General features: G+C 43.6%; 1 protein-coding gene across 1 annotated transcript in view; it reads right to left on the minus strand.

Annotated features, from left to right (window-relative positions):
- Window positions 1-23003, minus strand: part of LOC138951367 (uncharacterized) — a 103513-nt gene that overhangs the window by 79914 nt on the left and 596 nt on the right. The window contains exons 2-3 of the mRNA XM_070322983.1: window positions 18624-18764; window positions 15207-15371 (exon numbers count right to left, since the gene is read on the minus strand). Of these exons, the coding sequence (XP_070179084.1) occupies window positions 15207-15371; window positions 18624-18626 (168 nt within the window). The 5' untranslated portion in view covers window positions 18627-18764. The remainder of the gene's footprint in view (window positions 1-15206; window positions 15372-18623; window positions 18765-23003) is intronic.

Below are 23003 nucleotides of genomic sequence, written 5' to 3' on the forward strand. Positions count from 1 at the left end.
TCGTCTGCTGAACACTTTTTACATTTAGTCAAGTTTTGACTAAAGGTTTTAACATAGACGGGGAATCGAGACGAGGGTGGTGGTGATTTATGTGTGTGTGTGTGTGTGTGTGTGTGTGTGCGTGCGTGCGTGTGTGTGTGTGTGTGTGCGTGTGTGTGTGCGTGCGTGCGTGCGTGTGTGCGTGCGTGCGTGCGTGCGTGCGTGCGTGTTTGTGTGTGTGTGTGTGTGTGTGTGTGTGTGTGTGTGTGTGTGCGTGCGTGTGTGTGTGTGTGTGATTCTGGGATTGCATTTCAGCTTGGAACCTTAAAGGCTATGCTGTAGTCCTATTTAATTAGTTTAATTACTTCCAGGGCTTTTCCCATCGTTGCGGGGATGTATAAATTAAGCTTCCTGCAAAGTTTTAGGTTTGAAGTCCTTACCAATTACGAGAAATAATTAATTCTTTATTGCATTGTTTAGCAACAGTTCTCCAGGACTTGGGCTATTTTTAGACCGTTGACGTCACTTCGTGACGTTTTGTAAACCAAAGATGGCGTCGGAGACAGTCAAAGCGCGGTTGCGTACAACGGCAAAAAAGATAGAAGTAAACCCGTCTAAAGCTGTCAAGGCCACTAAATCTGCTGAGAAGAGAAAGTGGACTCCTTGCTTCATCACCACGCAGCACCAGCGCTGGGTCGCGCTGAAAGAAAGATTGTTTTCGTCAGAGGCCCATCGCTTCAAATTGAGAACCAAGTACAAAGGGGATACTGAACTCGCCAAAGTTTTGCTGGACACGTGAGTACATAGGCCTATTAGAAAATTAGATGTACTTGTAGCTTGTCAGCTGAAGCCTGTGGCCTTATTCTTGCGAATATGTGCTGTGAGAGATCGTATATTTCCGCCTGCGCAATTTCCGGAAAACATCCACTTTCACTTTGAGACTGTTCTGTTTACATTCGACACTATCAACACCACTTTGCAATACTGAAATAATTTTTTCTGTGTTCGAAAGCTACAGCCAATCGTTATTATATCCCCTTAGGTACAGTTTTATAACATTATTGGCACATGTAAACAATATGAATTAATTAATGAACGCTACGAATATGGCAGCCTTTAAAACGTAGGTTATTAATTTGCTGATTAAGGTTGTCATTAAAATCAAATGTTCACTAACATAATTATATAAAAATGATTGGATTGTATTTCTCCTGAATTAAAAACAAACAGACATGGATATGATATGTCATGTTTACTTTAAAATTGTGCTCAGAATAAAAGAAAATAGGTTAAGTAAGTACTACGTTCGTATGCTTTGCGGGGACGAGCGTTAAACCTCTTGGTCTTCGGGTATGGTTAGTCGAGCAGGGATTGGCTTGGGTTTTGCAAATCAATCAGTCAACAACAACAAAGAAGCTTTTTTGCCGGCCCCCCGACTGCGCATTATGCATTACAGCAGTGAGGAGAAACGTATTACAGTTACAGAGCTGTTGTGAGAAACTGATTACAGTTACAGAGCTGTTGTGAGAAACTGATTACAGTTACAGAGCTGTTGTGAGAAACTGATTACAGTTACAGAGCTGTTGTGAGAAACTTATAACAGTTACAGAGCTGTTGTGAGAAACTGATTACAGTTACAGAGCTGTTGTGAGAAACTGATTACAGTTACAGAGCTGTTGTGAGAAACTGATTACAGTTACAGAGCTGTTGTGAGAAACTGATTACAGTTACAGAGCTGTTGTGAGAAACTGATTACAGTTACAGAGCTGTTGTGAGAAACTGATTACAGTTACAGAGCTGTTGTGAGAAACTGATTACAGTTACAGAGCTGTTGTGAGAAACTGATTACAGTTGCAGAGCTGTTGTGAGAAACTGATTACAGTTACAGAGCTGTTGTGAGAAACTGATTACAGTTACAGAGCTGTTGTGAGAAACTGATTACAGTTACAGAGCTGTTGTGAGAAACTGATTACAGTTACAGAGCTGTTGTGAGAAACTGATTACAGTTACAGAGCTGTTGTGAGAAACTGATTACAGCAACAGAGCTGTTGTGAGAAACTGATTACAGTTACAGAGCTGTTGTGAGAAACTGATTACAGCAACAGAGCTGTTGTGAGAAACTGATTACAGTTACAGAGCTGTTGTGAGAAACTTATTACAGTTACAGAGCTGTTGTGAGAAACTGATTACAGTTACAGAGCTGTTGTGAGAAACTGATTACAGTTACAGAGCTGTTGTGAGAAACTGATTACAGTTACAGAGCTGTTGTGAGAAACTTATTACAGTTACAGAGCTGTTGTGAGAAACTGATTACAGTTACAGAGCTGTTGTGAGAAACTGATTACAGTTACAGAGCTGTTGTGAGAAACTGATTACAGTTACAGAGCTGTTGTGAGAAACTGATTACAGTTGCAGAGCTGTTGTGAGAAACTGATTACAGTTACAGAGCTGTTGTGAGAAACTGATTACAGTTACAGAGCTGTTGTGAGAAACTGATTACAGTTACAGAGCTGTTGTGAGAAACTGATTACAGTTACAGAGCTGTTGTGAGAAACTTATAACAGTTACAGAGCTGTTGTGAGAAACTGATTACAGTTACAGAGCTGTTGTGAGAAACTGATTACAGTTACAGAGCTGTTGTGAGAAACTGATTACAGTTACAGAGCTGTTGTGAGAAACTGATTACAGTTACAGAGCTGTTGTGAGAAACTGATTACAGTTACAGAGCTGTTGTGAGAAACTTATCACAGTTACAGAGCTGTTGTGAGAAACTGATTACAGTTACAGAGCTGTTGTGAGAAACTTATTACAGTTACAGAGCTGTTGTGAGAAACTGATTACAGTTACAGAGCTGTTGTGAGAAACTTATTACAGCAACAGAGCTGTTGTGAGAATTGTTTAAAGGGAGGACAAAAACAATGAAGAATCAAGAATCATAAAGATCAAAAACCAATAGTTAGTTGCAATATTTCGGTGTATGCAACCTTCTTCTGGCAGAATTTCAGAAGACTGAAGGCACAATGTCTTGAAGATGTTGTTTAATTTCATGAAGATAATGTACAGTAAATTGTGAGGGGGTAAAAAATTGCATTTGATTTTGAACTTTCTTGTTCTTGTTTCTTCATTCATAGTTGTGCTAAATGTGAAGCATTTGATTGAAACTAATTAAAGAATGTAACCTGAAAAGCTACCAACCATTCCAATTTTCGCGGAATTCTTACGAGTTTTGATTTCGTTCCAGCTATTTCCGATTTCTGTAACCATATTCCGATTTTCTAATTTTAATTTTTTTATTTATTTTTTTTAGAAATTCGGTCCATTGACTGACTGAGACAATTATCTATCGGTCTTTTCCGAATTTACCTAGGCAAAAGATCGATGACCGACGCCCAAGCAGTCCCTGGTGGAGACTATTGATGTAGCCTGGGCGATGTCTGGTTTTTGGTGTTGATCTTTTAGTTTGATGCCAACAGATTGAATAAAAAAAATGTATATCGCTTCACGCGACTTTTTTTCAGAGCGCTATTCTTTATCGATATTAGAAAACCTAAGTCACGAGTAGTAGCTTTAGCTGGAGACGTAACCTACTTTCAGCGCTACGGCCTCCAATCGAACGGTCGGGCTTGCGGACTGAGCAGTAGCACTTAAGTCATATTGAAACAAGAAATTCCTCCGAGGTAGGAAAAACACCCCCGTCAAAGGAAAATAACCTTCTCAGTTGGTGGCAGTGACTGAGTGAGAATGGTTATTTCCCTTTGACCATTAAGATGTCCCTCTATAAGTCCTTGTATAATTCTAATCCACCAATAACTCCCTAACCGTGTGTTTGACTGGTCCCAATTTTTGTAAGGACCGTCTCAGGAATGTATAGAACCTGTTCACCAAGTTTGGTGACGATCGGTCCGTTCATTCTTGAGATCTATATGCGAACACAAACAAACAAACACATCGACCGAAACCTATACACACCCCTATACCGGGGGTGTAAAGACCGTCGCTGGGCTGCAATACTGCATTTGCAGGGTTTGGCAGACCCTTGATTTGTATTCTACCCCAAACTACTCGCGTTTATGAGACAAGCTCGCAAATCAATTCCTGAGACATTGGAGAGGAAGAGCATCAGCTGCCATTTTCGTTATCGAGAGAAATTATTGGAAAGTTTTCACTGTTTTGTACTAGACTCGAGCCGATTTTCAAATTATAGAATAGTAGTCCTCTTTACTTTAGGCCGGGGTTTGAAATTATTAGCTCAAAAAGTGTTGCTACTGTTAGGTTTTGCTGAAAATTCCCACATCGTACGATCGCTCACTGAAGTGCAAATTTCAAAATGTAAACAAAAGCTTGTGTTCGCGATCGGGACATCGTATCTGCTATCTTTTTATTCAAAAATTCATATCGTCATAGCTGATAAGGAAACATTATCCTCGCAAACCGAAGCGGTGCATTAAAACTTGGAACCATTAGTGACTTGACACAGATTCGACTTCGAGCAAGTGCGTCGTCTGCTACGGATCATGCAACCTGACCACAACAGAGACAAGAGTATGGCCCCGAAATTTTTCATTTTTACACTGCTGGTCCTCTTCACATTTTGCTATGTTGTTAACACGCCAACCACGGAGAATAACACATGGAGCACACCAGGATCCCTCGTCTCCAAAATCAGAGGTAACTTCAGGAAAGCCTTGAAAGAGTGTGTGCACAGAAGACAGGTGAGTGCCCTTATTGTTCTGACACTTCTACTGTCAAATGACATAAACCTAAACCCAGGACCGCCCAAAATCAAGGACACATACACATGCGGAAGTTGTCAACAACACGTAGAGACCTCCGCGGTGGCCTGCGACAACTGCAGTGTCTGGTATCACAAGGAGTGCCTGTCATTATGTTCGGCCGATTTTGAAATGCTCAAAGGGGATAGTGTCGCATGGGCGTGTTGTAGATGTGATAGCATGAACTGTGACACATTCACTTTCAGAAGTTACAGCTTAGATGCAAGTCACACGTCAAATTACTACTTCCCTCTGATGAACATGGATGACAGCGTTGACTCCCTCCGTTCTGACCAAAGCTTTAGTCCCATCACAACAAGCAGCCCAATGGACAAAAGCCGCCGGTATTTATCACCGACACATGAAAGACCCCCAAACACAGACCAATGCAGCCCAACGCAGAACTCACATGCTGGAAACCAAACGAGAACAAGCCAAACGCACATGAATCGCAACAACAGTAGTAGTATCTTTGACCTACCCAGGAAACAAAACCTTCGTATATTGAATTTAAATTGCCAGAGCATAGTGAAGAAAAAGGCAGAACTCGAAGTGATGCTAAATTACATAAAACCAGACGTGGTATTTGGAACCGAGTCCTGGCTCAAGGACCCCGAGAAAAAAGGAGGACACTACTCGGGCGAAGTATTCCCCGACAATTACAAACCTTTCACAAAAAATCGTAGTTCAGTGGGAGGAGGAGTATTCATACTTGTTCACCGATCCCTAGTATCAACCGAACTACCAGAGCTAAACGCAGACTGTGAGAGCATATGGGTCAAGCTCCAATTAGAAAGAAACAAAGACCTCCTTCTGGGTTGCTTTTACATGCCGAAGAGATCAGACAACGACCTCGCACAACTTGAAAAGATAAATGGAAAAGAGCGGCAGAAGCAGATAATACTGTCAGGTGATTTCAACTGTCCTGACATAAATTGGGAACATGGTACGGTGAAGCCGGGTGCACCAGATAAAGAAACTCAACAGAAGCTCATAGATATAGCAACAGAAGCCCACATCACTCAAGTCCATGACAAACCAACGAGGCAAGATAACATCCTAGATCTCATATTTTTGTCAAATCCGTCGCTGCTAAAATTCTGTACTTCGATTCCTGGAGTCTCAGACCATGAAGCAGCCGTTGCTGACCTAGACACACGACCGCAGAGGACTAGAGAAAAACCAAGAAAATGTCAGCTGTTCTTGAAGGCAAATTGGGAAGACATAAATACAGCCTTAAAACCACTGAAGGATAAAATAACCGCCATGAAAGAACAAGGCGCGCACGCAAATGAAATGTAGGAAGTCTTTAAGTCTACGATCAAAACAGCAGTTGAGATGTGTGTACCGTCAGTCCAGCACCGCATGAAAAATGACCTACCTTGGATAGACAAGAACATCTGCAGGGGTGTTGCAAGACATTTTCATGTTGGGACATTTGGCCGAAACTGTCAGAAAGCTTTAGGACATCTTGGAAAATGTTCGGCTATTGTTTTGGCTCTACCAAAGTCACCGCAACATTGAAGCACAAGACTCAAGAGGGGAACACCAATACATACAATCATTGTCTTACAAACTGGGGTCCAGAGTCCCGTTTGGGGGGTCTGGGGGGCAAAGCCCCCCTGAAGCTGAAGAATTTTAGCTAATTTATAAACCCCTGTAACACCCCCCCCCCCCTAATCCGCCCCTGGATTATATGTTGCATACTGCATCTGAAACAATCAGCTTTGATCAACTAAAAATCAACTAAAACAGACACCAGTTCTCTGAAACTTTTTCAAACCTTTAACTAAGTTCTTGAATTGAAAGTAAAACTCTTCCAATCTTCTGCAAATCTTGACAAGCCTTGGGAAACACAACTGGTAAAACACCAATAAAAGACTGTGTAGGGTGAGCCATTTTGCTTGAAAACCACGATTTGGAGGACGCTTTTCATTATCTGGCTCAGCAGATTTCGATTCGCGGTGACTTTCGTCTGCTATGTCGTCTGCTTCGATCGACTTGACAACACTAAGCTTACTACCACTCACACTGACACTGTCCATGCCACATTCGCGGTGTTGCTGTCATTTTGTCCGGTATCACTTACCTTGGCGAAGGGTAGCAAACCATGGCCAATTTAGTTTTTTCTTTTTTGGTTGCGACATGATGTTCAAATCCAAATTGAAAGCACTGACTGACTGATAAACTATCGCGAACTGGCGGACGCAAACGCTAAGAGTGTGGTTTCCCCTGTCCACGGAAAACCACTCTGGCATCTATATTTTTGTCAATGGCTTCCGTTCAAAACATTGATGTTTCGTTTTTGGTATTCGCGAAGAAAATAAACGTCAGTCAGTTGACTTAGTACATCGGCAGCAGTTTTAGTAATCAAAGCCTGACCAATAAAAACAACTGGACAAACGTTGGCCGATTCAGGCGAATACTCTTCGGACATTTGGCCGAAAGGGACATGAAAGTTTCGGCCAAAGTAAAAAAGAATCGGCAATTGGCCGAAGGGCCGACCCAAACGACACCCCTGCATCTGGAAACTCCTCAAAAGGAAAAAAAGACTCCACAAGAAGGCAAAGAAAAGTAAAAATTGGTCAAACTACAGATATTGCCAAAAAGAATGCAGACGTGCAATTAGGAAAGCGGAACAAAAATATGTGAACAACATCATTGAGACAGGAATGAGAGACAACAACAACAGCAAGCCCTTCTGGAGGTATGTCCGCGCCAGAAAACAAGACAATATTGGCGTAGCACCTCTAAAAGAAGGAACGAGACTCGTCACCGACAGTCTGTCAAAAGCGAAAATCCTCCTACAACAGTTCCGCTCGGTATTCACAAGAGAAGACGGATCGCCTCCCCCACGAATGCATAGTCCCCAACAGCCTCACATCTCCGACCTTGTCATCACGGAAGAAGGGGTTGCCAAATTATTAAGAAACCTGAACCCTTCAAAAGCTTGCGGCCCAGATGAAATTTCCAGTAAGGTCCTGAAAAACTGTGCCGACATCCTCGCGGCACCTCTAACCTGCATATATAGACACTCTATGGAAACAGGACACCTGCCCGCAGACTGGCTAACTGCCAACGTAGCCTGCTTTTTCAAAAAGGGAGATAAAAACAGAGCTGAAAACTACCAACCGGTGTCCCTGACATCCGTTGCATGCAAGCTGCTTGAACACATTATCAGCCATCACATCCATCTTCACCTGGAGAAATACAAAATCCTTACGGACAGAAACCATGGGTTTAGATCAGGCTTCTCCTGTGAAACGCAGCTATTGACGACCATGAACGACTTGCAGAAACCATGGGTTTAGATCAGGCTTCTCCTGTGAAACGCAGCTATTGACGACCATGAACGACTTGCAGAAACCATGGGTTTAGATCAGGCTTCTCCTGTGAAACGCAGCTATTGACGACCATGAACGACTTGCAGAAAACAAACAATGCTGGAGTGCAGAGCGACATTATTATCCTCGACTTCAGCAAGGCGTTTGACACGGTCCCCCACTCCAAGCTCCTCCACAAATTGGAACACTACGGCATCAAGGGACCCATACACGATTGGATCACAAGATTCCTGTGCAATAGAACCATGAAAGTCATCCTGGAGGGAGAACACTCAGAGGGAACAACCGTCGACTCAGGAGTACCACAGGGCACAGTCCTAGGCCCATTGCTTTTCCTGTGCCATGTGAATGACCTTCCTGAGCAAGTGAATTCAACAGTACGATTATTCGCTGACGACTGCCTGTTATACCGAGAAATCCACTCCTTCCAGGACCACATCACTCTCCAAGAGGACCTTGGAAAACTATACTGTTCAAAAAAAGAAACGCATAGCTTGTAATATTTGATTAATTTAGTTATATGGCTACAAGGATATCCACCAAACTGCAGAAAATGTTTATCTGGTCGTCGACCTTTCGTCCATTGCCACAAGTGAGCTCTGCACGTGACGCATGCGTTATCAGTGGCTACAATGTCAAAATTGCTCATTTGGCATGACCACTCGTCATGCTTCAGTGTAATCTCGTGAAACTCGGGGAATATTGAGCTCTCACCATGTCTTCCAAAACCCATAAAAGCGGATTGTTCGCCACAAAGAAATCAGACGACAATTCAGCGACAAAAGATGGCCCGATTGAGCAGAGAAGACCGCCAAATTGCATTGGGTCGTTTACAAGCAGGCCAAAGTCAAAGTGCAATCGCCAGGCACTTCCACGTGTCCCAGAGCACCATCAGTAGACTGTGGGTCAGGTTTCAAGCCACTGGCTTCGTTGCTGACTTGCCACGAGCGGGAAGACCAAGGGCGACAACTGCTGCTCACGACCGCTTCATACGGCTCCGCCACCTCCGGAATCGTTTCCTGTCGGCCTCATCTTCTGTCCAGGCTCTCCCGGGCCACACCGATTATTGGACCAGACCGTGCGGAACCGCCTGCATGAAGCTGGTTTGAGAGCTCGCAGACCTCACAGAGGAGCTGTCCTCACCCGCCGCCATCGCCAGAACCGAGTGCAGTGGGGCAACCAGCACCTTCGCTGGACCGTCCGGAATCACTGGAGACACGTGTGGTTCAGCGACGAGTCCTACTTCCTGCTCCAGCGACATGATGGTCGGAGGAGGGTCTACCGGAGAGTAAACGAACGTTACGCGCCCAACTGTGTGGATGAGGCACCCGTTCATGGTGGTGGAGGCGTCATGGTGTGGGGGGGCGATCAATACCGCTGGAAGGAGCACCCTGGTGCACGTCCAAGGGCGCATAACTGCCCAGCGATACGTGGAGGAAATTCTGCGCCCACACGCCCTTCCTCTTCTGGCTGACCAGGATGCCATATTCCAGCAGGACAACGCTCGCCCGCACACAGCACGACTCACCACCCAGTTCCTCACCGACCACCATGTCCAGGTGCTTCCCTGGCCATCCATGTCGCCAGACATGAACCCGATAGAACACCTCTGGGATGAATTGGACAGACGTGTGCGCAGGCGAGAAGAAGCGCCGGCAAATCACCGCGATCTATTGCAGGCACTTCAGGAGGAGTGGGACACCATCCCACAGCAAGATATCCGGCATCTGATCCAGTCCATGCCCAGAAGGTGCCGGGCAGTTGTTGCTGCTCAAGGCAGTCACACCCCCTACTGACTTGACAGCCTCGGCACCCAATCGTATTGATTGACTGATTGATTTGAAGATGCAAATGAACTGTGTGTGCATTCAACTGTGTCCATACCAAATTTCAAACAAATAATCTAAATATTGGATTTTCTGTTAATTTTTTCGAAAAATAAAACAAATTTGGCAAGTAGCAACTATGCGTTTCTTTTTTTGAACAGTATAGAAGTATGGGCCAATCAATGGGGCATGCGATTCAACGCCAAAAAGTGTTTTGTCCTCCCCACTAAGAAAAACACAACGTACATCTACGAACTTAACAAGGAAATCCTACGGCACGTCGACCAAAGCCCATATCTAGGGATCGAGATCTCAGCAGACCTCAAATGGTCCAAGCACATCGCAACCATGTGCAAGAAGGCGGGATCCAAGCTGGGATTTCTGCGAAGAAACTTGGGAAGTTGCCCCCCAGAACTGCGACGAATGGCATACATCTCCCTCATAAGGTCCACCCTCGACTATGGAGCAACAGTGTGGGATCCACACCTAGTCGATGACAAAACAAAACTTGAGCGGATTCAGAAACAAGTCGCAAAATGTAAAAGTTCCAACTGTTCTCATAGCAGACCAACTTGCTGATGCTTTTTCGGATTTCTTTCGTGAGAAGGTTGTACAAATTCGCAACAGCTTCAACAATTCTGTGGATCAAAGTCAGTTAGCCCAGCATGAGGCACAATATTCTGGTCCGTAGTTTTCGAGTTTCAGTCCAGTGTCAGTGGAGTCTGTCCGCAAGCTGGTTTCAGCCACCCAACCCAAAACATGTGGACTCCATGCCTACCAAACTGATGTATGACAACCTAGATGTCCTTCTCCCCATCATTACCAATCTGATAAATGAGTCACTTTCCTTGGGTTCAGTTCCACCAGCTTGGAAAACAGCTGTTGTAAAACCCTTTTGAAGAAGCCGTCCCCTCCATCATAATGACCTCAAAAATTATAGACCCGTTTTAAACTTGCCATTCTGGTCCACAATCATGGAACAAGTTGTCCTACATCAGCTCAATGCACACCTTGAAGCAAACAGCCTTTTGAACGTACACCAGTCCGCCTATCGTGCGAACCACTCAACTGAAACTGCTTTGTTGCGCATTGTAAATGACCTACTCACTGCTCTTGATCACAACTAAGTCTCCGCTCTTCTTCTGTTAGATCTCTCTGCTGCGTTTGATACGATTGACCACAACCTTCTACTCTCTTGTCTGGAACAATAGTTCGGCGCCAATAGCACAGCTCTGTCCTGGTTCCGTTCCTATCTGTCAGACAGAAGTCGGTTTGTTCTTGTGGCACACCATCGTTCTAGCACAACACTTCTGCTCTATGGAGTACCCCAGGGCTCATTCTTAGGTCCGGTACTGTTTGTTTTGTACACAACACAGCTATCTACCATCATCAACCACCATGCAGTCAGTCACGAAATGTTCGCATACGATACACAGCTTCATCCACGCCTGTTTCAGCCCAAGCGCTTAGTTTCCCCGAAGCTTTTCCTGCTGCCAGCGTGGGCTGAGGTTGCTATTAACCTGAGCGCCAGCGCAGCCCGGAGTTCTAAAAATATCACAGCTGGGAGAGCGAGATACGCCGTTCTGTGACACAGGCATATCACTCCTAGAAAAAACGTGTAGTTTTTTTTTTTTGCCTTTGCTTATCGTCTCGTGCGTGTGGCAATTGCAAAACGGACACCAGCTGAGAGAAGACATTCTGACCTACACATCGATACAAAACACGATATGAATAGTTTTCAAGAGTCTGCACCACAGAGAGTTTCAATGGAGAGGACAAATCAGGGCTGAGTCGTGTGTTTGATTGTGTGTGTGAGTGATGCAACATTTAAACAATAATAGAGATTGAACCCTAGTTCTCACAACAAGGAAACATACATGCAGACAAAGTTTAACATGCCGTGAGTAAGAACAACGGAACTGGATGTAGTCACTCTGATTGGGGGGTGGTAGTAGCGGCGCTCAGAAATAGGTCACTGACACGCTATTCGCCGAGGAAAGGAAAGTATAACGGTACTCCACAGACACTGGAGAGGGCAGCGCAAGTCAGTTAAATGGAATTTCTAGACAATGCTTGGCCAAGATAAGATACCTCGAGGGAGAAGTTCACACCATACAGTTAGAATAAAGGATAGGCTTGCTTCACCAGTTAGTTCTGCGAATTTTATTTACTGTGTTGTTCATTGAGTGTAGAAGTTAACTGTTCAAAATATTTGAGAGGATTGAAAAACAGACGGACAGACATAACAATGGCAGACAGACAGACACATTGACAAACAGACTGACGAACAGACAGACACACTGACAAACAGGTAGGCAGACAGACAGACAGTCGGTACAGACAGACAAATAAAAAGCTAGACAGACTGGCAGATTGTCAGACAGACAGACAGACAGACAGACGAACAGATTGACAAACAGGCAGACAGACACACAGGAAGAGACGGACAGACTAACAAACATGCAGACAGTCAGACAGACAGACAGACAGACGGACGGACAGACTGACAAACAGGAAGGGGACAGACAGACAGTCAGACAGACGGGCACACTGACAAACAGGCAGACAGACTGAAGAACAGACAGACAGACGAGCGGACAGATCGACAAACAGACAGACGGACAGACACACAAACGGACATACAAACGGACAGACAGACAAACGAAAAGACAGACAGACGAACAAACAGACAGACAGACAGACGGAAAAACAGACAGACAGACAGGCAAAATTATAGACAGACAGACAACACTGTAAGCTGAGTGGGCTAAGCCAGTGTCCGTGGAGTACCGTTATACCTTCCTTTTCTCGGCGAGTAGCGTGTCAATGACCTATTTCTGAGCGCCGCTACTACCACCCCCCATCAGAGTGACTAAATCCAGTTCGGGTGAGAACCAAAAGGTCGAGGGTCAAAAGGTCGAGGCACAAAAGGTCGAGGACATTTGGTCAAGAGTCAAAAGGTCGAGTGCGACAAAAGGTCGAGGGTGACAAAAGGTCAACAACAAAACGTCTACAGGACAAAAGGTCGAGGATTTTAAAAGGTCGACGATTAAAAAAAAGGTCGAGGATTAAAAATTTCGATTTCATTTTCTGTGTCCATTTCTGAAAAAATTCTTTATTATGTGTTATTGGGAAGAACATTTCTCAAGTCGATTACAGTATAGCGTTCGTGGGATACCTCCAGCTTCGCTGGGATAACGTATAATATCCAGGAGAGGGGTAGCTGAAATGATGTGTTATACCTTGCCATCATAACCAAATCTAATTTCAATGTGAATGTAATCATATACATGTATTTTGGTATTATGTACACCTGTATTGATGTGTCGTGCCGAATTCGCGGTATCGGCAACATTTTTGCCCATTTCGTTTAATCGCGCAAGAGTATCCGCTTCAAAACGTGTATTTAGAAAGCAGGAACATAATTATGCCCTTTAGAGAGTTTTTGCAGTGCAACTTTTCAGTGTTGACAACGTTTTTTGAAGGTTCTTCCTAACTGCTGGTTACAGAAAGGGGGAATCAGAGGTAAAACATAAAACAGCCCAAAGCTTATCCAAACTGTGTTTGTGTATGCTCCAGATACAACCTATGGGCAAAGCAAGGTGGCGTTCAACGTGACCAGGGTTGGGAGCATAACGCATGTTTCGGTGTGACCAAACAATCTACTTTGTGCAATACTTAGCACCAAGAACGGATTATTTCGCAGACACACATTGAATCATGATCATTACGAGTAATCAAGCAGAATGTCATGAAGGTCCAACAACCTGGTGGTAGTGGAGACAGCTTAAACAATTGTGACACCGAAACATGCGTAACACTGAAAAACAACTTTTGACTGCCAGATCACCATTACATCACCAACAATACTGCAAGAAGGGTTGGAGATGACACTGGGGACACGCACATTTCTCCTTCCTCTTGTGCAACATGCTGTTTGAAAAACGTGCTTAGTTACTTATTCCAGTAACAAAATGCCGTGTACATCAACACGGCACATGCCAATATCGCGGCGACGAGGATTTTTCTTTGGTGACAGAATTTGTTTGTAGATAAAACTTTCAGCATTACGCACATTGAACGAGTGACACGGAATTGTTTTTGAGGTTTAGATGAATTTTAGGTCGTAACATGGTTGCTTTGGTTTTTAGAGCTCACTATCTACAGTACTCTGCTACAGCACACTACAACACTACACCACACTACAACACACTGCAACACTACAACACTACAACACAATATAATACTATAGTAGCAGTATCTGGCAGAGTGGATTTGAGTGAAAACAAATGCGTCATGTTTCCGGTCAGTTGTAAAACACACACACACACACACACACACACACACACACACACACACACACACACACACACACACACACACACACACACACACTTGAAACTCACTACTGCCGCTTTCGCAACATGGGCAACGTGCCTATTACACGTAATCGATTGCCGTTTCCGCGTATTCGGCTGCCGATTTCGCAAAAATTAGCAGGTTTAAGAGGCATGTACGCATTTACGGCTAAATGCTGCCTATTTCGCGAGATGGGCAACGTTTTGCCAATTACGCAAAATGGGCAAATATGTTGCCGATCCCGCAAATTGGTCAATGCCGTGAATTCAGGATGACATTATGCATTCAAGTATTTACGTATTTATAGGTATGCATTTGTTGGAATGTATGTTTATGGTGTGAGTGTGTGTGTGTGTGTGTGTGTGTGTGTGTGTGTGTGTGTGTGTGTGTATGTGTGTGTGTGTGTGTGTGTGTGTGCTCTTATCAAGCAAATAGTTTAAAGATACGTTGTTATTTTAAATACAAACGTGCCTGCAGTGTACAGGCTTCACTTTATCCGTTTAGACTATGGCAAAGTACTTGTGGAATACGAGGTAAAATATATATTTATTATTTTTAGGATATGAATGTTGTGCCAATCTATATACACTTTATCGTCTTTTCCTGATTAAACTCTGCTAATATGAATGTGTGTGTGTGTGTGTGTGTGTGTGTGTGTGTGTGTGTGTGTGTGTGTGTGTGTGTGTGTGTGCGTGTGTGGGAATGTGTGTACAGGCGCGTGTGTGTGTGTGCTTGCGTGTGTGCTTGCGTGTGTGTGTGTGTAATGGGAAAGTGAGAGCGACATGGACTTTTTCAGTGGCATCACTTCGCTGTGGGTGTGTCAGGTTTGTGCGCTTGCCTGAAAGGTTAATCAGACTTCAGCGTTCTTGTTTTCTTATTCCTCTGACCATGATGAAATATAAGACAAATAAGCTATATGAATTTACCTCGTTGTCGGGCGCTGATCCCTGACAGCTCGCTGGTATGCTGCTGGTCTGTGTTGTGTCTAGCGTGATGGGGCGTGTTGTTTTTCTCTCGGCGTCAGACGTGGTTTGGCTTTTTGCAAGTACTTGGACTTGTTTCTTTGAAAGGTACGGGTCTACTTTCTGTCCCTGTAGATCGAGTGACACAAGAACCTAACCAGTTACATTTCATGACATATTGTTGACATGTTTTTTTATTGTCTGCGGAGAGACTATCTTGCCTGACACCAGTTACGCGGCGGGATGTGTTGTTTACACGTTGCAATTATTCAGAGCAAAAACGTTTGGGGTGACGTGATCATTCCGTACATCATTACGTATAGCGAACACATTCGACTCTGACTTGAAAGCCCTTTAGTATCAATCTCGTAAAAATAGGGTAAGTTTTGATTCGTTTGACCACGCACTAGATGCAAATATGATACTGTGAAAGTTGAGATGTTTTCTTGCATATCACCAGAGAGAGAGTTTGTTTGTTTGTTTATTTGTTGCTTAACGTCCAGCCGACTACGCAGAGCCATATCAGGACGAGGAAGGGGGGGATGAAGGGGGCCACTTGTCAAGCGATTCCTGTTTACAAATGCACTAACCCATTACTTGTGTCCCAGCAGGCTTTAGTAAAACTAAATTAATACCTACTGGAAGATTACCAGTTTCCAGTATGTTAAAATAGGCTTAACCTATCTACTGCTGGACTTACATCAGAACACTAACAGATTAAACTATACATGAATCGCGAGACAAGCGGCAAGAGAAGAGATTTTTGGAAAATATACAGGTGAATGAGCAAGAAGGCAGAAAAAAGAAAAGAATTCATGAAGAAAAAGAGAGCATGACAGGAAAGAGGAACCAAAAATCTACCTAACAGCAAACTAGAAAGCTCCTGCGGTTCCAAAAACAGGAGGGGCCTTTAATTTCATAACCGCAGTGCCCCACTGCGGGACCAGAGAGAGAGAGAGAGAGATATATCAAATCAAATCAAATCAAATTTTATTTTACGAGGGTTGTGGCAAAAGCAATACAAACGAGCTTCTTTTAAGAGAGGGACTACTCTAATATTATATACACACGTTAAACATTTACAAAAGTTAAACATTGCAGTAAAAGGCAGAAAAGCTTTACTTGAATTCTTGCGTAAATATCAAAATTGTGAATGTACAAAGAGAATTGAATTGAATTGAATTGAACTTTATTTAACAAGAATTAGGAGTTAAGGCTACGCCTTTACTACAATCTGTTCTTGGGACACATAGATACACAATGATAAAAAAAATATTTAAAAAAAAAGGAAAAAACAGTTAAAAACAAAAGGAGGTCGTAAAACCTAAACTCGTGATGATAAAGATGACGATGACGATGACGATGACGATGACGATGACGACGACGACGATGATGATGATGATGATGATGATGATGATGATGATGATGATGATGATGATGATGATGAAGAAGAAGAAGAAGATAGAGAGAGAGAGAGAGAGAGAGAGAGAGAGAGAGAGAGAGAGAGAAATAGATCAAATCAAATCAATTCAAATCAAATCAAATTTGATTTTTCAAGCGGTGTGGCATGAGCAATAGAACGAGCTTGTTTTCTACCAGCACATAATTTACTCGGACATTCATGTAGAAAAAGGTAGAGAAAAACAACAACAACAGAGAGAGAGAGGGAGACAGAGACAAAGAAAAAGAGGTAAAGAGAGAGAGAGAGAGAGAGAGAGAGAGAGAGAGAGAGAGAGAGAGAGAGAGAGAGAGAGAGAGAGAGAGAGAGAGAGAAAGATCAAATCAAATCAAATCAATTCAAATCAAATCAAATTTGATTTTTCAAGCGGTGTGGCATGAGCAATAGAACGAGCTTGTTTTCAACCAGCACATAATTTACTCGGACATTCATGCAGAAAAAGGTAGAGAAAAACAACAACAACAGAGAGAGAGAGACAGAGACAAAGAAAAAGAGGTAGAGAGAGAGAGAGAGAGAGAGAGAGAGAGAGAGAGAGAGAGAGAGAGAGAGAGAGAGAGAGAGAGAGAGAGAGAGAAAAAGATCAAATCAAATCAAATCAATTCAAATCAAATCAAATTTGATTTTTCAAGCGGTGTGGCATGAGCAATAGAACGAGCTTGTTTTCAACCAGCACATAATTTACTCGGACATTCATGTAGAAAAAGGTATAGAGAAAAGCAACAACAACAGAGAGAGAGAGACAGAGACAAAGAAAAAGAGGTAAAGAGAGAGAGAGAGAGAGAGAGAGAGAGAGAGAGAGAGAGAGAGAGAGAGAGAGAGAGAGAGAGAAAGATCAGAGAGAGAAAGAGAGAGAGAGAGACAATGACAATGACAATGACATTGACACATTCTTTATTTACGAGGGTAATGGCATAAGCAAACAGGTGCTTTTTTACATCCAGCCCTCGCCCATGGGAGGGTTTAATCTAATGATAATACGTTTTAAAATGTTGGAATATCAATTAAAGAAGTAATAAAAGCAAACGGCAAACAAGCAAACGATTAACAGACTAAACAAACAAACAAAAATATACATACAAACGAACATGACATATTATTGTCAAAGGTATAATGAAAACTGCTTCAAGCAACAAAAAACGTGTGAAACTTCGAGTGAAGAAAAAATCCGTGAAACTGAGGAGTCAATGAAGCAACTACGTTGCAAGTAATAGCATGTAGCATCGTTACATAAGTCATGTTATGAAATTAATTAGGTACATTTATCTACTGAAACGTGTAAAAGGTACAAATAAGGCATCAACAATATAAACATGTTCAGGCTAAGTGAGAACGAAATGTGCCATGTATAAGGAATGAGAAATATCTGTCTTTAAAAGTCTTGGCATTGACAGAATGTTTGAGACCGCTTGGAAGTGAATTCCAAAGATTAGTCCCCGAAAAGAGTAGGCTGGACTTAAAAATATCTATACGAGGCCGAGGAGCATACATTTTTGTCGGGTCTCTTAAATTGTGGGAAGTGAATTGAGAAGAAAGAGGTGCAGGCGCTCTTCCAATTATGGGTTTATGCATCAAAACGCCTTTATTGTACATGAGTCTTGATTTAGGAGGAAGAATGTTTAAAAGTTTATAGTCTTCGTTGGAAACCGAGACTTGTAATAAAATAACTTTGATTGCTCTTTTATGTATACTAAAAAAAGGTTTCAGAGTTTTTGAGAGAGAGAGAGAGACAGAGAGAGAGAGAGAGGGAGAGAGAGATTCGGAGACTGAGAGAGTCGGAGAGAGAGAGAGAGAGAGAGAGAGAGAGAGAGAGAGAGAGAGAGAGAGAGAGAGAGAGAGAGAGAGAGAGAGAGAGAGAGAGAGAGAGAGAGAGAGATAGTGCTAATGCATATTAAAGGTAATTTATTACTCCGACCACCACTCACCATGACAATCTTGTGGTAGTTCCCACATCCCGTGGCAAAGCAGCGAGAGGAGCAGTGGCTTCCTTTAGAGCGACACGCACAGTTCTCACTGTCACACTGTGACTCCTCGTTGCACCGACAGCACTCTTTACACTCGCCAGTCTGAAAACACGGAAGACAATTAAGTGCTGACCTCAAACCGGATCGGGACACCCCTGTTCACCATGAAGAAGAATTCAAAAACTAGTTTGTGGTAATTAAAACTAGGCCCTGTGTTAATAACGTAATCCCCCCCCCCTCCCTTTTACCCTTGTACGCGGTCGTACGGAAAAGGTTTTTAAGAAAAAGGTAAGATAGAGAGAGAGAGAGAGAGAGAGAGAGAGAGAGAGAGAGAGAGAGAGAGAGAGAGAGAGAGAGATACAGACAGACAGACAGACAGACAGACAGACAAGCAGACAGACAGACAGACAGAGCCAGAAAGAGAGATAGGGAGAGTAGAGTGTGTGTGAGAGAGACAGAAAGACGAAGGGAGAGGGGAGAGAAAGAGGGAGAGGGAGAGAGTGTGGGAGTGTGTGTGTGTGTGTGGTGGGGGGGAGTGTGTGTGTGTGTGTGTGAGTGTGTATGTGTTGCAGTGTGTGTGTGTGTGTGTGTGTGTGTGTGTGTGTGTGTGTGTGTGTGTGTGTGTGTGTGTTGGTGTGTGCGTGAGGGAGAGAGAGACAGACAGACAGAGAGAGAAAGAGACAGAGACAGACAGAGAAAGACAGACAGAGAGAGACAGACAGAGAGAGACAGAGACACAGAGAGACAGAGAGAGACATAGAGAAAGAGGAAGAGAGTGAGAGAGAAAGAGAGATGTATTCCCCACGCGCCACTGATCTAAACCTGAGACATATCGAGAGAGCGCGTGCCAAGGGTAAGAGGGCTGTCACACATGCGACTGAGTCGCGCGATTTACCCTGTCACACAGCCGACTCAGTCGTAGAAAACAGCTACGACAAGTCTGCGACTCAGTCTTATGCGATTCCCTCGTAGCTTTGAGGTTTAGAACATGTTCTATTCCTGCGATCCAGTCGTTGGTCAATCGCAGGGGCAGAGCGAACAGAGCCAATCAGAACGCGTTGCTGCGGCCTTGACGCCGTGACGTAAAATAATGGCGGACAGTGGCGTACAGCGTCTCTTCGTCGATTGAAAACTTTTTGGAAGAACAGTTTTTTACTCAGATATAAAGGAGACGTTTTAGGCGTGTACAGCGGTCGGAAAACATTAATTGCAGCTGTCTGGGAACTTTATTTGTTGCAAAGGCGTAATGCTGAAAGGGATTTTTCAGAAAGGTAGAGCGACGTTCGAACATTTAGCGTCTGCTCTCGCAAAGCGCGTTTGCCGTCCGCCCCGCTCGCGTGGAGTTATCGTTCGCCAGTCGTTCGTCTATCGTTCATCGTGTGACGGGTCAATGGCCTACGATGTGATGTGCGATCGGCCAAAGACTGAATCGCAAGACTGAATCGCAACGACTGAGTCGCCTGTATGACCGAGGCTTAACAACTGTACATCTGATGGTTCAGACAGTGTCGACATGGCTGACAGTAGTAGTTGTGGTGACAGTGACCTAGTGGTCAAACTTATGTCGGAAATGAGAGACATGAAAGTTGAGCTGGTCAGACAGATCCCTGCCAATAAACAGCACCGTGACAGAGAGGTGGCTGAGCTGGTCAGAAAGCTGCCAACAAACAGCACCGTGACAGAGAGGTGGCTGAGCTGGTCAGAAAGCTGCCAACAAACAGCACCGTGACAGAGAGGTGGCTGAGCTGGTCAGAAAGCTGCCAACAAACAGCACCGTGACAGAGAGGTGGCTGAGCTGGTCAGAAAGCTGCCAACAAACAGCACCGTGACAGAGAGGTGGCTGAGCTGAGGGAGGTCGTGGAACGGCTCACTAACGAACAGGACTGTGTGGAGAAACGATGCCAAGCTTTAGAAAATAAGGTCAAGGAGCGCGTGTGAATGTGTGCATGTGGTTGTGTGTGTGTGTATGTGTGTGTATATGTGTGGTTTTGTGTATGTGTATATGTGTGTGTGTGTATGTGTGTGTATGTGGGGGTTGTGTGCAGTGTGGGTGTGGGTGTGTTGGTGTGTGGGTATGTGTATTGTGTATGTGTGTGTATGTGGGGGTTGTGTGTGGGTGTGGGTGTGTGGGTATGTGTGTGCATGTATATTGTTTGTTTGTGTTACTGTATATGTGGTTCTGTGTGTGTATGTCGCAACCATGGACGTAGAGAGATAAAGAGAGGCAGACAGACAGGCTGGAAGTCAGACAGACACACAGACAGACACACAGACAGACACACAGACAGACACACAGACAGACACACAGACAGACACACAGATAGACACACACACAGACACACAGACAGACACACAGACAGACAGACACACAGACAGACACACAGACAGACACACAGATAGACACACCGATAGACACACAGACAGACACACAGACAGACACACAGACAGACACACAGACAGACACACAGACAGACACACAGACAGACACACGGACAGAAAAACAGCGAGACAGGCAAACGAAGTACAAAGTACAAAGTGATATTTTTTACTGGAATCCTTTTTACATTTAGTCAAAAGTTTTGACTAAATGTTTTAACATAGAGGGGGAATCGAGACGAGGGTCGTGGTGTATGTGTGTGTGTGTGTCTGTCTGTCTGTGCGTGTGTGTGTGTAGAGCGATTCAGACCAAACTACTGAACCGATCTGTATGAAATTTGACATGAGAGTTCCTGGGAATGATATCCCCGGAAATGCTTTCCTTTTTTTCGATAAATACTTTTGATGACGTCATATCCGGCTTTATGTAAAAGTTGAGGCGGCACTGTCACACCCTCATTTTTCAATTAAAATGATTGAAATTTTGGAAAAGCAATCTTTGGACTTTGGTATTGCATTTCAGCTTGGTGGCTTAAAAACTAATGAGTGAGTTTGGTCATTAAAAATCGGAAACTTGTAATTAAAATTATTTTTTCATATAACGATCCAAAAACAATTTCATCTTATTCTTCGTCATTTTCTGATTCAAAAAAACATATACATATGTTATATTTGGATTAAAAACAAGCTCTGAAAATTAAAAATATAAAAATTATGATCAAAAATAAATTTCCCAACTCGATTTAAAAACAATTTCATCTTATTCCTTGTCGGTTCCTGATTCCAAAAACATATAGATATGATATGTTTGGATTAAAAACACGCTCAGACAGTTAAAACGAAGAGAGGCACAGAAAAGCGTGCTATGCAGCACAGCGAAACCACTACCGCGCTAAACAGGCTCGTCAGTTTCACTCCGTTATGCACAAGCGGCGGACTACGGTTATTGTGAAAAAATGCAGTGCGTTCAGTTTCATTCTGTGAGTTTCACAGCTTGACTAAATGTAGTAATTTCGCCTTACGCGACTTGTTTTTTTTTTAGCGAGTTTTGTTGTGCTTTTGCCCGAACTACTATATCCTTTGAAAACATACGGCCGTTCGATGATGGTGTACCTGTCTCTATCCACGAAGTACAGTAGGTTGTTTCGAAAGTCCTTATTATTCCCCTCTCAGCTCCGTTGCATCTGTAAACTGGAAGCGGTGTTCATTTTTCGGTAAACACCCAGCAACCAAAAAATAACCACCCCGCAACAAGCCCGAATCCTCGATAGCTCATGGTTTGAGAAGCTACACTTTGTGACCACTACTTTTAACGACTGAAAAGTTTCGTACGCTCAAATGAACCAAATATACATCTCTGGAGCAGAAAACACTTTTAAACTAACAACTACAGGTTTAAACACACGAAATACAGTATAACATTCGAATAATACTACCTGAGAAACGTAAGCACAAAGCGTCTGGACAGGTCGGGAGCTACAGAGTTCAGAGCTAAGGTGCACGATGCGAAACTGGGGGCCGCCCAACTGGGTGAGAGTAAGCTGTGGGATCTGATTGTTTGAAATCACAGCAAATCTCAGTTTCAACCAATCCGACCCCGCGGTTGCGTTCGACCCAGTTTCGCTTCATGCAGAGGACTCTGCGAGTACGTGCTACAACCCAACGTCTGACAACACTCTTCACTAACAGCGGCTCGCACCATTTAGTGAACAAGTAGTGCTAAATGTCGGGACAAATCACTCTTCCCTAACAGCGGCTCTCACCATTTAGTGAACAAGTAGTGCTAAATGTCGGGACAAATCACTTTTCACTAACAGCGGCTCGCACCATTCAGTGAACAAGTAGTGCTGAATGTCGGGACAACACTCTTCACTAACAGCGGCTCTCACCATTCAGTGAACAAGTAGTGCTAAATGTCGGGACAACACTCTTCACTAACAGCGGCTTGCACCATTTAGTGAACAA

Source organism: Littorina saxatilis, linkage group LG16 (assembly GCF_037325665.1).
Source record: "Littorina saxatilis isolate snail1 linkage group LG16, US_GU_Lsax_2.0, whole genome shotgun sequence".
NCBI lineage: Eukaryota > Metazoa > Mollusca > Gastropoda > Littorinimorpha > Littorinidae > Littorina > Littorina saxatilis.